This window comes from Cuculus canorus, chromosome 1 (genome assembly GCF_017976375.1).
Source record: "Cuculus canorus isolate bCucCan1 chromosome 1, bCucCan1.pri, whole genome shotgun sequence".
NCBI lineage: Eukaryota > Metazoa > Chordata > Aves > Cuculiformes > Cuculidae > Cuculus > Cuculus canorus.
In genome coordinates this window covers 62405573-62422581 of record NC_071401.1, presented here as the reverse complement: position 1 = coordinate 62422581, position 17009 = coordinate 62405573, and the positions used below count along the sequence as shown (strand labels likewise).

The 17009-nt window shown below is 40.0% G+C and overlaps 1 protein-coding gene across 1 annotated transcript in view; it reads left to right on the top strand.

Moving 5' to 3' along the window:
* Positions 1 to 17009, top strand: part of TUBGCP3 (tubulin gamma complex associated protein 3) — a 53996-nt gene that overhangs the window by 11984 nt on the left and 25003 nt on the right. The window contains exons 3-8 of the mRNA XM_054083488.1: positions 496 to 563; positions 2955 to 3032; positions 3661 to 3878; positions 5236 to 5408; positions 7863 to 7981; positions 14722 to 14847. Coding sequence (XP_053939463.1) covers positions 496 to 563; positions 2955 to 3032; positions 3661 to 3878; positions 5236 to 5408; positions 7863 to 7981; positions 14722 to 14847 — 782 coding nt within the window. The remainder of the gene's footprint in view (positions 1 to 495; positions 564 to 2954; positions 3033 to 3660; positions 3879 to 5235; positions 5409 to 7862; positions 7982 to 14721; positions 14848 to 17009) is intronic.

The following is a 17009-nucleotide window of genomic DNA, read 5'->3' as shown; positions in this document are numbered from 1 at the left end:
TGTTATGCAACTGGTAGTGATTGAGGCTGTTCTTTTTCCTAATATATAAAAGTTGTGTGGCCTTGGAATTCTGCTTGGCTTTGACCAAGTGGCATTACTGCTTTTTGTTTGTTGTTTTTATTGCCTTAAATAAGAGCAATTACACTTAGTTTTGTGAAGGGCTTTGTAACATTTTTTAACCCATATCCGTTTTTAGTTATTCTTTATTCTGCCATTCTGTAGCTTTAGGGAATTAGACTTTACAGGGGCACTTATTTAGAAGGTGTGTATTTTTGTTGATCTAAGAAAAACAGGTACTTATGTTGCATTGCTTCTAATGCTAGGATTTAGAATGCGCATAACATGAAAATAGGTAAAACTGAGTAAACAGTGCAATGGTTAAGTATGTTACACTTTCTTAGGTACATTTTCCAATTTACCATAAATATGTAATTTCAGATATGACTATCATACTTCTTGCAACTTTTTTAATCTGTATTTCTTTTTTTTTAATAGTTGTGCGACAAAGAAGGGAAGCAGATGCTGCTTTGTTTTCTGAACTCTACAGAAAACTTGGTTCACAGGTAGTGTAATAAATGTATATAGAGTAAAGAAACTATTTAGCAAGGTGGAATATGGTGGGCAATATTAAAACAAGATTCCCAATTGTCTTTTGCACATACCTGATTTTTGACTACAAAAATTAATTAATGGAAAAGATTGTTTTCTGTATAAGAGAAAAAATGTCGGTGTTTCATTTTTTGTATTTAGGAGAAGTGTTTTAATTTGTCCTTCTGTGTTTTATTCATGAGTGTGTGTATAGATCATGGCTGGGGTTTACGGGGTAGTACTAAGATTTTAAGATTACAAAGAAGTGATTCTGTTGAAAGTATGATTAGTCAGAACTTGGTTCTGCCTCTCCCCTCCTCCATACTTAACTTATTCATTAGTTTGTTAGTGCTTGGAGCTGAAAATTGTGTAAGTCTCCTGTTTTTCTTGTCCTGTGGGTTTGTGTACTGTTTGCATTGGTTTGTACATTGAAGCAAGTGTCACTGCTTTGCAGAGACCTGTGCTGATGATCTCAGCCATTGGTTTCAGCCTCTTCTTACGTGTATTACACTTTATGATCTTGCTCTTTAATAGAGATTTTCTGTAATATTTTTCTGTAGCTCATGTACGGTGTTGCTGTACCATTGCCTTTGGCAAGCATTATAGCTGCTGAGCTGTAAACTTCGAAACAAAACGTGTTGTCTGTACATACTGGTTTGGTTATTCTTCTGAATATGTAATATAACCTTATGTCAGCTATCTCCTTGCAATTTGCTGCCCACTTAGATGTCTGAGGTTCTTTTTACCTTCTGTGTTTATTTTTCTGTACTAGCATCTTGTATACATGAAAAGAATTTAAAATTCACTGTGCCAATTGTTATTCAGTCTGGGTTTGTTTTGTTGGGTTTGTTACTAATGGTGGACAATCACTTACTTTCCACATGAGTTTAGGGAAGGTCATAGATGGAATATGCATTTTCTGAATCAGTGAGGCTTTTTCTTCCTTTAGAAAGTCTCTTGAAAGCAACTCGGAGAGATAAAAAACCTTACGTGTATTTGTTTTAACTTCTCTTCATAGTAATGGAAAAAACGAAAAGGAGGTCATTGCTTATTTTAGTGGCAGCTTGCCAGCTGAGCAAACCCTGCCTCTTGAGGCACTCAAGACTTATTCTATCCTGGCCAGTAGAAGTGTTATTATTGCTGCTCCTTCTTCACCAGTTGTTTAGGAGCTGCTGGATTAGTTATTTGCAACTGATGTGATACCTCTACTTTTTGCTTGTTGAGATCAAAGCCGGAGATAATAAACTTCAACTCTACATAAAAATGTGGAGTGTATCGTTCCCTTCTGATACAGGGGTTCTGTAGGTTTAGTTAGTGGACTTTGTCCTAGAGAAAGAAATGTTCTACAGCCGAAATGCTTATCTGATGTAACATATACACACAATATGTACTTTGCACAAAACCAGGAATAGAAAAAGGTGAGAAGGAAAATGTGTTTTAAAAAGATAATTTCTAAGTGACCATTTTTGCAAGACTGATAGCACTGAATTACATTGCTTCTTAAGGGAATGGAATCTTTGTTGAATCTTGGTATGACTACAAGTTTCCTTTATATTCAAGGTTGCTTAGCATTCCAGAGCATAGCTTGATCAATGCTGTGAGCGAACTTGTATGAGTTTCTCTGATTTAGTCCACTGCTTAATCTCCATTATAAGCTTCTCTGTCCTTGATCAATCCAGATTCAAGTGTTAGTGTCACAGGACTATAGAGTAACATATCTAGGAACATTTGCACATCTAAAATAAAACCCACTAATATTTGATATAACTTCTCTTTTCAAAGTACTCTTTTTGTAGATTGGGCTTTAGCATTTGTTTGTCTTCTGCTAGTAAGCTTTCTGCTGAGATCTAAAGCTACTGAGAGTGTTATTCTAACAGTCTGTATCTGTCCATTTGTCTGTTTGCTAGGGACTTGCATATTCATCGAGTTTCATGTTCAGGGAGAGTGAAGGGAAAAGTGGTGAAAAGACAGTTCTTTACTTAAAATTGTACCAAAAGTTTTCCTTCTTCATCTTTGGGTTAGAGTTGTATCCACATCCAGGACATTTTCAATGAGGAGAATAAGTGGGAATGCTGGTAAATGTTTTACTCTGTGTAATAACCTCTTTCTCAGCTGTGAATTTTCAGTTGAGCACCCTTGCTGATCTGGGAGCAGGTGATAGTTCATGATTTGAACACAGTGGAGAAAATTAATAAAATTAGCAATACAGAGGCTGCGCTGCACATTCCCAGGTTACTCAAGAACATGGCTCTGAGTTGGTCTTGTTTGTATGGAAAATTGATTTATAGGTGTACATGTTATTAGGCTGGATTAAAAAAAACCACATTGTTACCAAGAGTTAAACTCTTGTCTCTTGCTTTTTAAAGGGCATTTTGAAGAACAAATGGTCAATACTCTACCTCCTGCTTAGCCTTAGTGAAGACCCACGTAAGCAGCCTAACAAGGTAGGTGAGGAGACTTTTGTTACTTCTGAGAAGCAGTAAATGTGTGGCACTTATTTTAGATGTCATTAAGAATTACTCTCCAGGCTTAACCGATGCTTCAGGTTGTGTTTGTAGTGGTTGTACATGAGGCTGAAAGGAAGCACAAGCTTGACACAAATGTCTGCAATTTTTTTGTGTAATCTTTTTATACTAAATAAATGTAAAATTACAAGCTGTCCAACATTTGTAGCTGAAGTTGTGACTTTTATTAGATGGATGCGAGTTTTGTTTGCTTTCTGCTTGTTGGTGTAATGTCTGCTTACGTGCTAATGAATTTGAAAAGGAATAGGGAGAACAAAATTTCTCCTTTGGTTGCAGCTCTGCTGGCACCCAGGTGTTTTTTGCAGCTATTGCTACTGACAATTTCCAGGCAAAAATAAGCCATGTTGGCAAAAGTACATTTGCTTATCGTAAGGGACTTGCTTTTCTGACATGACAACTGGAACAACAAATTTTTCTTTGCATAAACATCATCTCTAGTTATTTTTTGCATTCTTGAATATTACACGTGTTAACTGAAAACATGACTTGACGCAACTCACAAATCTTTTCTTTTTATTCCTACCTTTACAAATCCTCTCCTTTTCAGGTATCAAGTTATGCCACGCTTTTTGCTCAAGCATTGCCACGGGATGCTCACTCAACCCCTTATTACTATGCCAGGCCACAGAGCCTTCCATTGAACTACCAGGACCGCAATGCTCAATCTGCCCAGAGTTCTGGCAGCATGGGAAGCAGTGGGATCAGCAGCATCAGCCTGTATGCCCTGAATGGGCCAACGCCAACGCCACAGTCACTCCTCCCAGGGTAGGTTAAAATGTTTTGCCTTGCAAATAGGTTTAAGGAGGAATAGAGACATGTGCACTTTGTTTGGCAATTTTGTTTTTCCTTCTTTTCCTTTCCTTTCCCATTTGTGGGCAATTGGAAATTCCACTGTAGGTGCATAGGAACGGAGTTCCTTAACTGAACAGTTCTGAATATCAGGTGCTGTCATATGACAATAAAAAGTCATGAATGGCTGGCTAAGTGTATCCATTCTTAATCTTACCTTTCTGCTAAACACCTGGTGTTTTACTGGATCGAGTCTTTTGGATTCTAATGCAAAGTTGTTTCCCAAATTTCTCAGTTCTCTGAAACCATTTAAAAATAGTCTTTATCTTTCTTCTGTAAACATCTTGGATTTAGAGTCCTCATGCATTAAAAATGCTAAGCACACAGAGTCGCTCCGTATTGCAGGCTGTGTTCTTGTTCAGTAGTTACAATTATGTAAGTACAATGTGTGACCATCCCACGAGTTATGATGTGACTGTTGAGAGAGGAAAGGTTTTTCTCGATGTTTTTTACATGGTCATTTGTGTTGCAGTCTTGTTCCATCTCTCCCTATAACTGTACTTTAACAGCTTTGTGGAATTAGTTTAATTTAAAAAAAAAATGCCTGTTTCCAAATGTTTACATTCAGTCAGAGGAATAATGGTCAGCAGCAAAAATCCATTACAAATGTTGTTGACTTTTTTTCATTATCTTGATACAGAAATAATCAGGAAGTTAACTTGTAATGTTAACTTTTTTCACATTTAAGACTATTTTTGTGAAAAGAATTGACAAGTTGAAGAGGGAGGAAAATTGGAGCTCGTCTAAACGCTCCCCCTCCCTGATCACATCTTCAGCCACTTGATACAAACTGTCCCAAATGGTAGTGTAGCAGGAAAGTAAACTTTCTCCTCTTTCTCTACTTTCCTTTATTTTTTGGCATGTAACTACAGTTTCAAGTAACAACACAACTTAAATGTTTGTTGCTTATTATGGCTGTTGCTTATTATTATTATGGTTGACTTCACTTTTAATCCATTTCAGCATATCTACACAGTTCAGTGTGAACCAAGTCAATCCTTGATATGAAATTATATTTGTCAAACTCATTCCTCCTTTCTTTTCTACAGGTTTTTTTTTTTTTTGGAAGTGCAGGCCTGTAGGAAGTAATAAATTGTTTGTATATCCTGTGCCCATTTTTAAGGTTCCTTTGTTAAGAAAGAAAAGCAAACAAAACTTCCACAAAAAAAATAAACTTCAGTTTGAGGCATTTTTCAAATTTTCATACATCAAAAGAGATGAATATGTACACAATCAAAGTTTTTAAAGATGTTTCTTCCTTTTGTCCTTTTAGACAATCCTATCAAGCTCCAGGCATTGGAGATTGCCTCCGTCAGCAATTAGGGTCACGTCTTGCATGGACTCTAACTACAAGCCAGCCTTCTTTACAAAGCACTACCTCAAAAGGCTTTCCAAATGCTGTCTCTCGTGGTGTGCCAAGGTCAAGGCGAGAAGGGGATACGAGTGGTAAGTTAATATGCATTTGTTAATAATTGTAAAAAGAGGTCTTTATATTATCCATTTTTTTTAATGATTTCGGTGTAGTTTTATTGCATGTTGAATTTTTTGAGCAATGTTTTGCTGTAAGGTGTTCAATAGAAGGGTAGAAGTAAATATGCAGGACTAGTTTATTTGGCCACGATCTCTTTGGCTTGTTGTTAATTTCTTTTGGCAGTGATTGGTTTCATAAGGTGTTCTGGTCCTCTTAAAAGTCTGACTTTGTTGCAGTGTTTGTCACATTGGAGTGATTGCGGTTCGTGAGTAATGATCATTCTTCTGATGATCGAAAGGTGCTATTGCTTTTAGAAAGTCAGAAAGAGAGCTCAACGAATAGGACTTGTTGAAGTACTTATCCATTTGTGATTGTCTTTTAAAACCTGGAAATGTGGACTGGAATATAGAGCTTTTAAGACTATCTTTATTTAAATTAGCACACTCTTTATCATTGTTGTATTTAGAGAAATTGACATAAAATATTGTCAGTAAAATAAGAAATAGATAAATATCACTCATTTCTTTCTTTAAGTGGCTGTAAACTTGAAACTGATGCCTATTCTGCATTTAGATGAGTTTAAGGAGAAAATGTTTAACAGATGATCTGTGTGGCAATTGTGTAAGTTTCAACCCACTCTACTTTTACTGTAAAAATGGGAGACACTTGTGAATAAGAGAGCCAGTGGCAGTGCTGTTACTCTCTGGCAAAGAAAGATAAGATGTAGGGTTTGGGTTTGGGTTTTTTTTTTAATTCAATAAATCCTGTATAAGGAAGCGTGGATAGTTGGAAGCTAAACTGTCATCTGTCTGTCAACCCTTAGAGTAACAGTGCACAAAGCAACAGTTTATAGACGAGACAGAGTTATACTGGTGTATCTGAGCGCAGCGTTTGGCACTTAGAACCTTATTAGCAATACCAGTGACGTGCAAAAGGATGCACATATGCATGTATTTAGGATTATGCATTATTTTTATATGTATGATAGATTTAATATATACAGAGATAGGAAGAACCACAAAAAAATAGCACTGCCTCTTATTTTTGTGGTACGAATTGCCATAGGGTAGTACAAGCTTCTTTCATTCATTCAGCCAGCAGCTGTGGCTCTTGACTCTTAGGAGAGATGGTTGTCAGGACTGAGAGTTGTTCTAAACATATTCACTTGTTGATGTACGAATAGAACTGAGTTCAGAATGTAAAAGGCTATTCTCAAAAAGAAAATGTTTCTATGAATATGAAGTTCTTCCAACTAACTATAAGTAAGGTTTTTTTTTTTCTTCTAAGGTTGGTTGCTGTTAATTGGAGTTTTCTTATTGCTACATCTACACAGACAGTATAATCAGGAGCACTGTGTGGTTGATAATACTACTTGCTGTGTTATTTATGATTTTAAAAAACGTGCGCTTGAATCCTCTACCATTTCACTGAAAGTTCCCAAGAGGAGTAGCTATTCTTTTGCACTACATTATGAAGGTAGTCTGATTTTTAAATAGTGTCTTCAGATGATGGATACTTTTGCCAAAATACGAATAGAATTTATTTTTTGTTGTCTTTATTCTGGTAAAGTGGATTGTTGGCCAGGCAAACTGATGAGAGTAAGATTGCTGTCAAACTTGGGAGAAGTGTGTTGTAGCATCTCAAATTCTGGATAGTTCTTGAGTTTATTTCATTCTTGATATGTTAAATGGAGTTAGAAAAGCTGATGGTGCTGCTTCGCCTAGAAAAGGTGGGAGAAGTTACAGTGGCCTGCACAGCATGTTTGCAATCTTTTTTCCTTTAAATCAATAAATATCCTAAATCTCAAATGTAATCTAACCTCTGACTAGAGATATGAGCCAGAAGCCAACTTTATGCTGCAATAGCTTTACTAAATCAAAGGTATAGCTGTCTTCAGAAACAGTATTTACACTTTTCTGTTTGCCAGCTCTATAGTTATGCAGCTGGCAGTCTGGTTTTGATCAGTCTTTTCACTGAACACTGGCATATCTGATTGAAAGCCAATTTTAAACAAGAAGCTCTTCCTTCTGGATTAACTCTATTGTTTCCCTAACTGAATATAGAAGAGATTATTCTGTAAGTACAGTTTAACAGCTTCAGCTGTTTGACTGAAGAAGGGTGAAGTTATGATGCTTGCCTCAGAACTTGCCCTGGTGACTGAATCAAAACAAGTTTAATAACTGACTTGAGGTATTGGTTAAATATAACGTGTCCTGTGTCGTGCAAGCTGACCTGCTCTGACGGAATCCCAGGTATCGATAGAGGTGGGTTCTTGGCTTTTCTTTCAGGTTGTCAAGAGGACTTGAGATATAAACATAGACTCTATATTTCTGTTTTGGCTAAGCTTCTAAATCACTTTTTCAAGTTGTAATCAAAGCTAATTGTCACAACAAATCTAAATACTATGTTTGTTTCTTCTTTCTTTCTAGGCTCTGTTGAAATAACCGAAGCAAATCTTGTGAGAGATGTTTTGTATGTCTTCCAGGGAATAGATGGCAAAACCATCAAAATGTGCAATTCTGAAAATTGCTATAAAGTGGAAGGAAAGGTATAGTATGGTGAATTGCATTTCATAAATGAGCAGAGAGGTATATGGGGTAAAATAGCCATGAAAATCTATAGACAACTTGAAATATTCAGGTCTCTAATCCCTCCCCAAGCTACTTTGTTGGGTTTTTTTATAGTACAACAGACTAGTTTTAACAGCACTATTATAAAATTGATTGAGTACGTTAGGTCCTAGAAAGAATCACAGAATCACAGAATCACAGAATCACAAGGTTGGAAAGGACCCATTGGATCATCGAGTCCAACCATTCCTAACACTCCCTAAACCATGTCCCTAAGTACTTCATCCACCCGTTCCTTAAACACCTCCAGGGAAGGCGACTCGACCACCTCCCTGGGCAGCCTGTTCCAGTACCCAATGACTCTTACTGTGAAGAATTTTTTTCTGATATCCAACCTGAACCTCCCCTGACGGAGCTTCAGGCCATTCCCTCTAGTCCTGTCCCCTGTCACTTGGGAGAAGAGGCCAGCTCCCTCCTCTCCACAACCTCCTTTCAGGTAGTTGTAGAGAGTAATAAGGTCTCCCCTCAGCCTCCTCTTCTCAAGGCTAAACAACCCCAGCTCTCTCAGCCGCTCCTCATAAGACTTGTTCTCCAGCCCCTTCACCAGCTTTGTTGCTCTTCTCTGGAAACGCTCCAGAGCCTCAACATCCTTCTTGTGGTGAGGGGTCCAGAACTGAACACAGTACTCGAGATGCGGTCTCACCAGTGCTGAGTACAGAGGGAGAATAACCTCCCTGGACCTGCTGGTGACCCCATTTCTGATACAAGCCAAGATGCCGTTGGCCTTCTTGGCCACCTGGGCACACTGCTGGCTCATGTTCAGTCGGCTGTCAACCAGCACCCCCAGGTCCTTCTCTTCTGTGCAGCTCTCCAGCCATTCTTCCCCCAGTCTGTAGCGCTGCATAGGGTTGTTGTGCCCCAAGTGCAGGACCCGGCATTTGGCCTTGTTAAACCTCATCCCATTGGTCTCGGCCCAGCAGTCCAGCCTGTTCAGATCCCTTTGCAGAGCCTCCCTACCCTCCAGCAGGTCGACACTTCCTCCCAGCTTAGTGTCATCTGCAAACTTGCTAAGGGTGCACTCGATGCCTTCATCCAGGTCATTGATAAAGACATTGAACAGAGCTGGACCCAGTACTGAGCCCTGAGGAACTCCACTTGTGACTGTCCTCCAGCTGGAGTTAACTCCATTGACCACCACTCTCTGGGCCCGGCCATCCAACCAGTTTTCAACCCAGGAGAGTGTGCGCCTGTCCAGGCCAGAGGCTGACAGTTTCTGAAGCAGAATGCTGTGAGAAACTGTGTCAAAGGCCTTACTGAAGTCCAAGAAGACTACATCCACAGCCTTTCCCCCATCCAGTAGTTGAGTCACTTTGTCATAGAAGGTGATCAGGTTAGTTTGGCAAGATCTGCCTTTTGTAAACCCATGTTGACTGGGCCTGATCACCCGGTTCTCTTGCGAGTGCTTCATGATAGCACTCAAGATTACCTGTTCCATGACTTTCCCTGGCACTGAGGTCAGACTGACAGGCCTGTAGTTCCCCGGATCCTCTCTGCAACCCTTCTTGTATATGGGCACAACATCAGCCAGCCTCCAGTCTAGTGGGACTTCCCCAGTCAGCCAGGACCTCTGGAAGATGATGGATAGGGGTTTGGAAAGGACATCCGCCAGTTCCTTCAATACTCTTGGGTGGATCCCATCCGGCCCCATAGACTTGTGGACGTCTAGCTGGGCAAGCAAGTCTCTAACCGCCTCCTCTTGGAAACTGTAGGATTTCATGAGATGTGAATAGACTCCCAGCTGTTAAACCAGGACAATGAATCCTAAGTTATGGGTTAATTTGAGGATTTTTGTCATCATTTCCCCTCTCTCCTGTATAAGAATGAATATAAAGTAGATGCAGGCTTTTAACCACATTGTTATTGGACTAAACTTAACAGCTGAACACATGGAATGAATGGTAGCCACCTGATGTTATGGTTGTGATTACAATTTATAAGTGATCAGATGAGATAATTTAGATCAACCGAGAAAGGACTGAAGGCAGAACCAAAGAGGATGCTTTCAACTCCTGTTGCTGATAGAAAATCCAGCTGATGTGAATTTGAAGGAAAATGTCAACTAGAGGGCAGAGAGACAGGAGAGAAGCCTGAAGGAGAGAGACATTTCTTTAAGGTGGCGAGGTGTTAAGCAGATTCACAAAAACAGGAGGGTGAGATTGGGTTGGCTGAGCAAAGAGCAAAAAAAATGGTGCTAGTTGCTTTAGTGTCTTCTCCAGCCAGTTGCTTTAGTGTCTTCTCTTCTAGCCAGCTTGGTGGAGCAGGGAGATCAAGATGTGTCAATAATAAGAAGAAGCTCTATGTGCTTTGGAGGAAAGGACAGGCATCTTGGGTGGACTACAGGGAGGAAGTGAGATCGTGCAGGGAAAAAATCAGGAGGGACAAGGCCCAACTAGAAATCAAATTGGCTAAGTCTGTGAAAGACGACAAAAAGTCTTTCTACAAATACATTAACAGGAAAAGGAGGACGAGGGAGAATATCCGGTCCCTACTGGATGCAGAAGGAACAACAGTGACAGGGGATAAGGACAAGGCTGAGGTACTTAATGCCTTCTTCGCCTCAGTCTTTAATAGCAAAGAAAGTTGTTCCTTCTGTTTACAAACCCAGGAGTTAGAGGAGCAGAATGAGGCTCCTGTGATCCAAGAGGAGGCGGTTAGAGACTTGCTTGCCCAGCTAGACTCCCACAAGTCTATGGGGCCGGATGGGATCCACCCAAGAGTATTGAAGGAACTGGCGGATGTCCTTTCCAAACCCCTATCCATCATCTTCCAGAGGTCCTGGCTGACTGGGGAAGTTCCACTAGACTGGAGGCTGGCTAATGTTGTGCCCATCTACAAGAAGGGTTGCAGAGAGGATCCGGGGAACTACAGGCCTGTCAGTCTCACCTCAGTGCCGGGGAAAGTCATGGAATGGGTAATCTTGAGTGCTATCATGAAGCACACGCAAGAGAACCGGGTGATCAGGCCCAGTCAACATGGGTTTACAAAGGGCAGATCTTGCCAAACTAACCTGATAATTTTCTATGACAAAGTGACTCAACTACTGGATGGGGGAAAGGCTGTGGATCTAGTCTTCTTGGACTTCAGTAAAGCCTTTGACACAGTTTCTCACACAATTCTGCTTCAGAAACTGTCTACCTCTGGCCTGGACAGGCGCACACTCTCCTGGGTTGAAAACTGGTTGGATGGCCGGGCCCAGAGAGTGGTGGTCAATGGAGTTAACTCCAGCTGGAGGCCAGTTACAAGTGGGGTTCCCCAGGGCTCAGTACTGGGTCCAGCTCTGTTCAGTGTCTTTATCAATGACCTGAATGAAGGCATCGAGTGCACCCTCAGCAAGTTTGCAGATGACACTAAGCTGGGTGGAAGTGTGGATCTGCTGGAGGGTAGGGAGGCTCTGCAAAGGGATCTGAACAGGCTGGACCGCTGGGCTGAGGCCAATGGCATGAGGTTTAACAAGGCCAAATGCCGGGTCCTGCACTTGAGGCACAACAACCCTATGCAGTGCTACAGACTGGGGGAAGAGTGGCTGGAGAGCTGCACGGAAGAGAAGGACCTGGGGGTGTTGGTTGACAGCCGACTGAACATGAGCCAGCAGTGTGCCCAGGTGGCCAAGAAGGCCAATGGAATCTTGGCTTGTATCAGAAATGGTGTGACCAGCAGGTCCAGGGAGGTTATTCTCCCTCTGTACTCAGCACTGGTGAGACCGCATCTCGAGTACTGTGTTCAGTTCTGGACCCCTCACCACAAGAAGGATGTTGAGGCTCTGGAGCGTGTCCAGAGAAGAGCAATGAAGCTGGTGAAGGGGCTGGAGAACAAGTCTTACGAGGAGCGGCTGAGAGAGCTGGGGTTGTTTAGCCTGGAGAAGAGGAGGCTGAGGGGAGACCTTATTACTCTCTACAACTACCTAAAAGGAGGTTGTGGAGAGGAGGGAGCTGGCGTCTTCTCCCAAGTGACAGGGGACAGGACAAGAAGGAATGGCCTGAAGCTCCACCAGGGGAGGTTCAGGCTGGATATCAGAAAAAAATTCTTCACAGAAAGAGTCATTGGGCACTGGCAGAGGCTGCCCAGGGAGGTGGTTGAGTCGCCTTCCCTGGAGGTGTTTGAGGAACGGGTGGATGAAGTGCTTAGGGACATGGTTTAGGGAGTGTTAGGAACGGTTGGACTCGATGATCCAGTGGGTCCTTTCCAACCTGGTGATTCTGTGATTCCTTATTCAGTATGTAGACAGTGCTGCATCACAGTTCAGTTTCAGCTCAGTAACTGGTTTTTGTGTTCTTGTTCAAATGGAAAGACTGTGCTTCTGATTTTCATTTCTATTAAGAACTTTATGCTCTGACAATATGACACAGTCCTAAAATGGTGTGCAACTGATGTAGGGGTAATTTTATGTGCCAAGAGCACAATACACTTATCTTAATGTTGATGATAACTGAAATAATTTCCCCTTCTCTTCCATAATAACAGCAAAAAGTGAAATGTGTAATTGTTTCTCATGTTGCTTTACAATGACATTTAGGGCTCCTTGGGGGCAGTGGGGGGTGGAATGGAAAACTTAAATCTTGTTACATCAATTAAAAAGTTGGTAATAAACAGCTTCTTAGGCATGTCATCTTCTGTATGTGTAGATGCTGCAGTTTGTAATTCCCCAACCCCTGCACTGAATTAATTATGTTCCATATATGCTGGATCATATATGACAAAGGAAACATAGCATAATAGATTTTTCTAGAGGAATGTAGAGAAAACTTAAATTAATCAGCAATTGCAAAATTGGCAGTATGGGATTCATGAATTTGCTATGTAGTTTTCCTATCAAATAGGCTAGCTTGAGGTGAAAAACAGCTTTACTTTGAATTCTTAATTCTGTTAATACCCGGAGTTTGATCATTCAGGTTGTTTGTGGTCAGTAATGCTTTTTTTTCTCAGGACTTTGTCTTCAGTTATTTTTTCAGTCAGTTGTCTTCTATCCTTCTTCCTTATTGGCACTTCTACTGAGCTACTGGACCCCGTGAAGATGAATTTGTTTGACTAAGCAGAGCTGGAGCTTTCTCGGGTGAAAAAGGAAAACCGAGATCATATCTCCTTTAGTTATGTTGACTGCATGTTAGGCAAAATAGTAGTCAGAGCATGTAGTTTTCCCTCAACTGCACAAAGAAAATGTCACTGTACATAGTCTGTTTTTGCCAGAAAGAAACACACTTCCTAAGCTGTTATTTTTGCCTGAATGTTTTCTAATGTCAGTGTTAATATTAGATCTGTTGGTGACATTCAGCACTGCATAAGCTGGCCGCGTTTTATTTGATCTAGGAGATCCAAATATAATAACACTAAGCCAATTTTGCTTGTTCCTCATTTGATTCTAGCAGCCATGTATTGTACTTAATGCTTGCCAAGCTCTCTAATTGTGAAATTCTAAATAGTTCTTATATCATTGCTTTGGTTTCAGCTGCGGCCAGAGTTTCTAACTGTGTCCTATCATGCTTGTTAGGGCTAGAATTTATGCTACAGATTTTGTTCAAGAAGCTAGAGCTGTGCCTCTGTGAATAAACAAGAGGGCCAGGGACTGAACTCTGGTCTTAATAGCCAGATGCTGCTGCCTGGCTAAAGCCCATGCTACTGTGGCCAATGCACTGTATAGGTGATTTTACTTTTGGCAAATGCCTGCACTGCTAACAAAAAGCCTTGATGAGCTTGATCTCTAGTTCTTTAGCAATCCGTTCATCTTGCACTCCCTTGCTTTGGTTTGGACTGTTCTGTCTGGCTTTCCAAGTTAATATTGTCTGTAGGGATGGGGTAGGCTCAGTCGCTGTGGGCAGAAGTCACTCCCTGCCTCTTTGCCTAATGTATCAGTTGGATTGTTTGTTTTGCCTTGTCCAGTAAAATTTTGAAAACTTGGTGATGGCGTTCTTGGGTAGTGGGATGAAATGTGATAGAAGTACATCTCAATTTAAATGAAGAAATGTACTGATTCAGATGAAAGTAGTAGTAGTAATTAAATAGGGTGTTGGGACTAAGGCAGGTCTGCAGGGTGGAATGAGATACCTGGTATAAGAGAAGTGGAAATAGACCAGATCTCAGAGGGACATGTGATTAAATAGCTTATAGAAGTGCTTACTGGTGGATCGGACTTAAAGTTTGAATTAGGATTCTGTGAGTTTTTGTTCCTGATACCTCATCTGGCATTGGGTCATTTGTCTTCTATTAAAGAATATTTTCATGTGTAATAGTAATTAATTATTTTCTCTAGGTTTCTTCATTAGTTTCAGTCATTGACTCCTGAAGCTTTAATATTTTCAGTCTCGCTCATTATCAGGATGAGATAAAGTGTGATTTTACATCATAGGATTTCAGATTTCTTCTCTTCTGAAGAGCTTTTTCTAACTGCTGTAATTTCCTAATGTAAAAAGAACGTATAAATACATTTCCAGATGGAAAGGTCACAAAGTTGCCTGTAGTTAGTTGCTGCTGCCTGTCAGTGCTTATGTGTATAAATTTAATTCTAAGTAAGTTAATTGCTTTTCTGGCATTATCTTTGCTGGAGAACGCAAAGTTACTTTTCCTGAACTGGCTCATTTTATGAGAAAGAGGTGCTTTCATGAAGAAATAAGTATTGGCATGGTAGATTTAACTTAATTGAAAGTTATTTCTGTTAACTTTGTAGGTGAACTTGTCCAAATCTCTCAGAGATACTACAAGTAGACTTGCAGAGCTGGGATGGCTACATAATAAAATAAGAAAATACACAGACCAGAGGAGTTTGGATCGTGCGTTTGGACTTGTGGGACAGGTAGGTCAGCTAAAAATATCAGTTTTGCTACAAGGTTTTGTTCTTGTTTCCCTTGGAAACTACTGAGTAAAGTGCAGTGCTAGGATGGTGCATAAACTTTGAAGCTTGGATCATTCGTCTTTGATTTACTCCTTTTATCAACTGCTGGTTCTGATGTGGGTCACAGTCTAAAGGCAAGGGAAAGGCATTTGGTTTTAGTAAGCAAGAGCTGGTTGTAAGGAGTTGCTTCCATCGTTTCTAGCTGGAAAGTCTCATGCGTAGACTCCTTGTCTTAATCTCTTTTTTTAACAATTTGTTTTTGAAGTACTCATGCATATTTGTAAACAAAAACATTGCTTAAATGAGATGGTGGCATCCTGGACCTAATTAATCATCAATTCAGTTGTTAGACTCACCAATACAGGAGACTCTTGTCAGTTTATGTTGATGTTCATGTGTTATTACTGCATTAACTTCCATAAAATGCAAATAGCCCGTTATCTTCTGCCCTTTCTTTTGCATGCAGGATCAAAAGGATATTCATTTTTGTTTTTATAGGTTTCATCATCATGATTTATAGTCTACAGTAACTTCACAGCTGCTGTAATACACAAAACCACATTTACTGCTAAGGCATTCCTGTTTCCTCTCACTTGCTTCCTCTGTAAAACTGGATATTATCCCTTCTGACTCGACAGAAATGTTATCCTTGCCTCTAGCCATAACATCCTACCTAATCTGCCAAGAAATTGAAGTGCTTCTCCCTTCAATCTAATTTTTCTTAAGAGGTCAGTAGAGATGCTGTAGTGCTTCCTCCTTTTTTAATGTTTTATTCTGTTCCCTTCTGTCTCTTACTCAAGTAACCCTTCTAGTTACATATAAATAATTATTTTTCTAGTGATCCAATGCTGATATCCATGTTTTATATGGTAGTGCTACTGTATATGCATTTTCTCCAGATTCTCCCCCTTATACCTAGGTGAAGTTCCTTATTCCTTATCTAGAACCTTCCTGCTTATGCTTATTTGTATTGTCTCTGGCTTTAACCTTCAAGTTCACAGCAAGGGGAGAACTTCAATGCTTCATTGAATTTACATGTGCCATATCTTATATGCAGGCTTCAGTTCTTGTGCAGAAGGCTGTGCAGTTAGTTAGGTGAATCTGCATAGCTTTAGTGCTGTTAATTTTGCTGGAGGCAAGCACTTGCATATATTTCTAGGACATTACTGTACAAATAAAAGCATATATTCTACTCCTGATGTCAGTATCTGGGCAAAAAGGGTGTGTACCACTGTTCTTCATGGCTTCTATAGCTGATAGTTTCAGGTGCTGCACACTGTGCATTAAAAATTTAGCACAAGAGTATGTATGTTTTAAAACATACTTTTCTTAATGTTTTAAAGGAATATTTGTGTAAACCCATCATTAAACCACATGTAGGATAAGATGTCTGTCACTGATTTTATTGTGATTCTGGTGACTCTGTGCTGCACAAAATGTCAGGTATTGACAATTACTGGGGGTAGAGATATAACAATGTGCTGCACTTTACATTATATTCTTCTACCTTTGCTGCTTAGTATCTAAGTTTTACTATGTCCTCAGAAAGCAAAAAAGAATAACAGCGATGAAATAGAACTGGCCCTGTATTTTGACATTTTGCCCATTTAGAGCCAGCTGAAGTAGTGGGCATTTTTATTTCTTGTTTTTCTTGAACAAGCATTCTGTTTTCTTCCTGAATTCTCTTTTGCTCTAGACCTATTCAGAATTCTAGGATAATGTCCAGTTTTCTGTAACAGCTTGGGAAACAAAAGCTGGAGTTTGTAACACAGGAATTGGCACTGCATGTAAAATTTAACTTCTAAAGCTTTTCTGAAAAGCTGATCCGTTTAGATCCTAAATCCTTTTGGCTGTTAAAGCCAGCAGCAATTACTGTTGTCATTTTCTGAGTACGTCTGTAGTGCCTTTGAATGTTTTCTTGGAGGCTCTACTCTGCCCTGTATCTTGGCAAATGCTACATTAATAGGTTCAAAACTGTACTGAAGAAGCAAGTGAGAAGAAATAGTAAGTGGGATTATGCTTAAGGGGATTTTTTTTTTTTTTTGCCCTTTAGTATCCTCTGGAACAAAATGAATTTCAAATTTCTTTGTAATGTATAACTGAGTTGAAGGAAGGAACTCTTT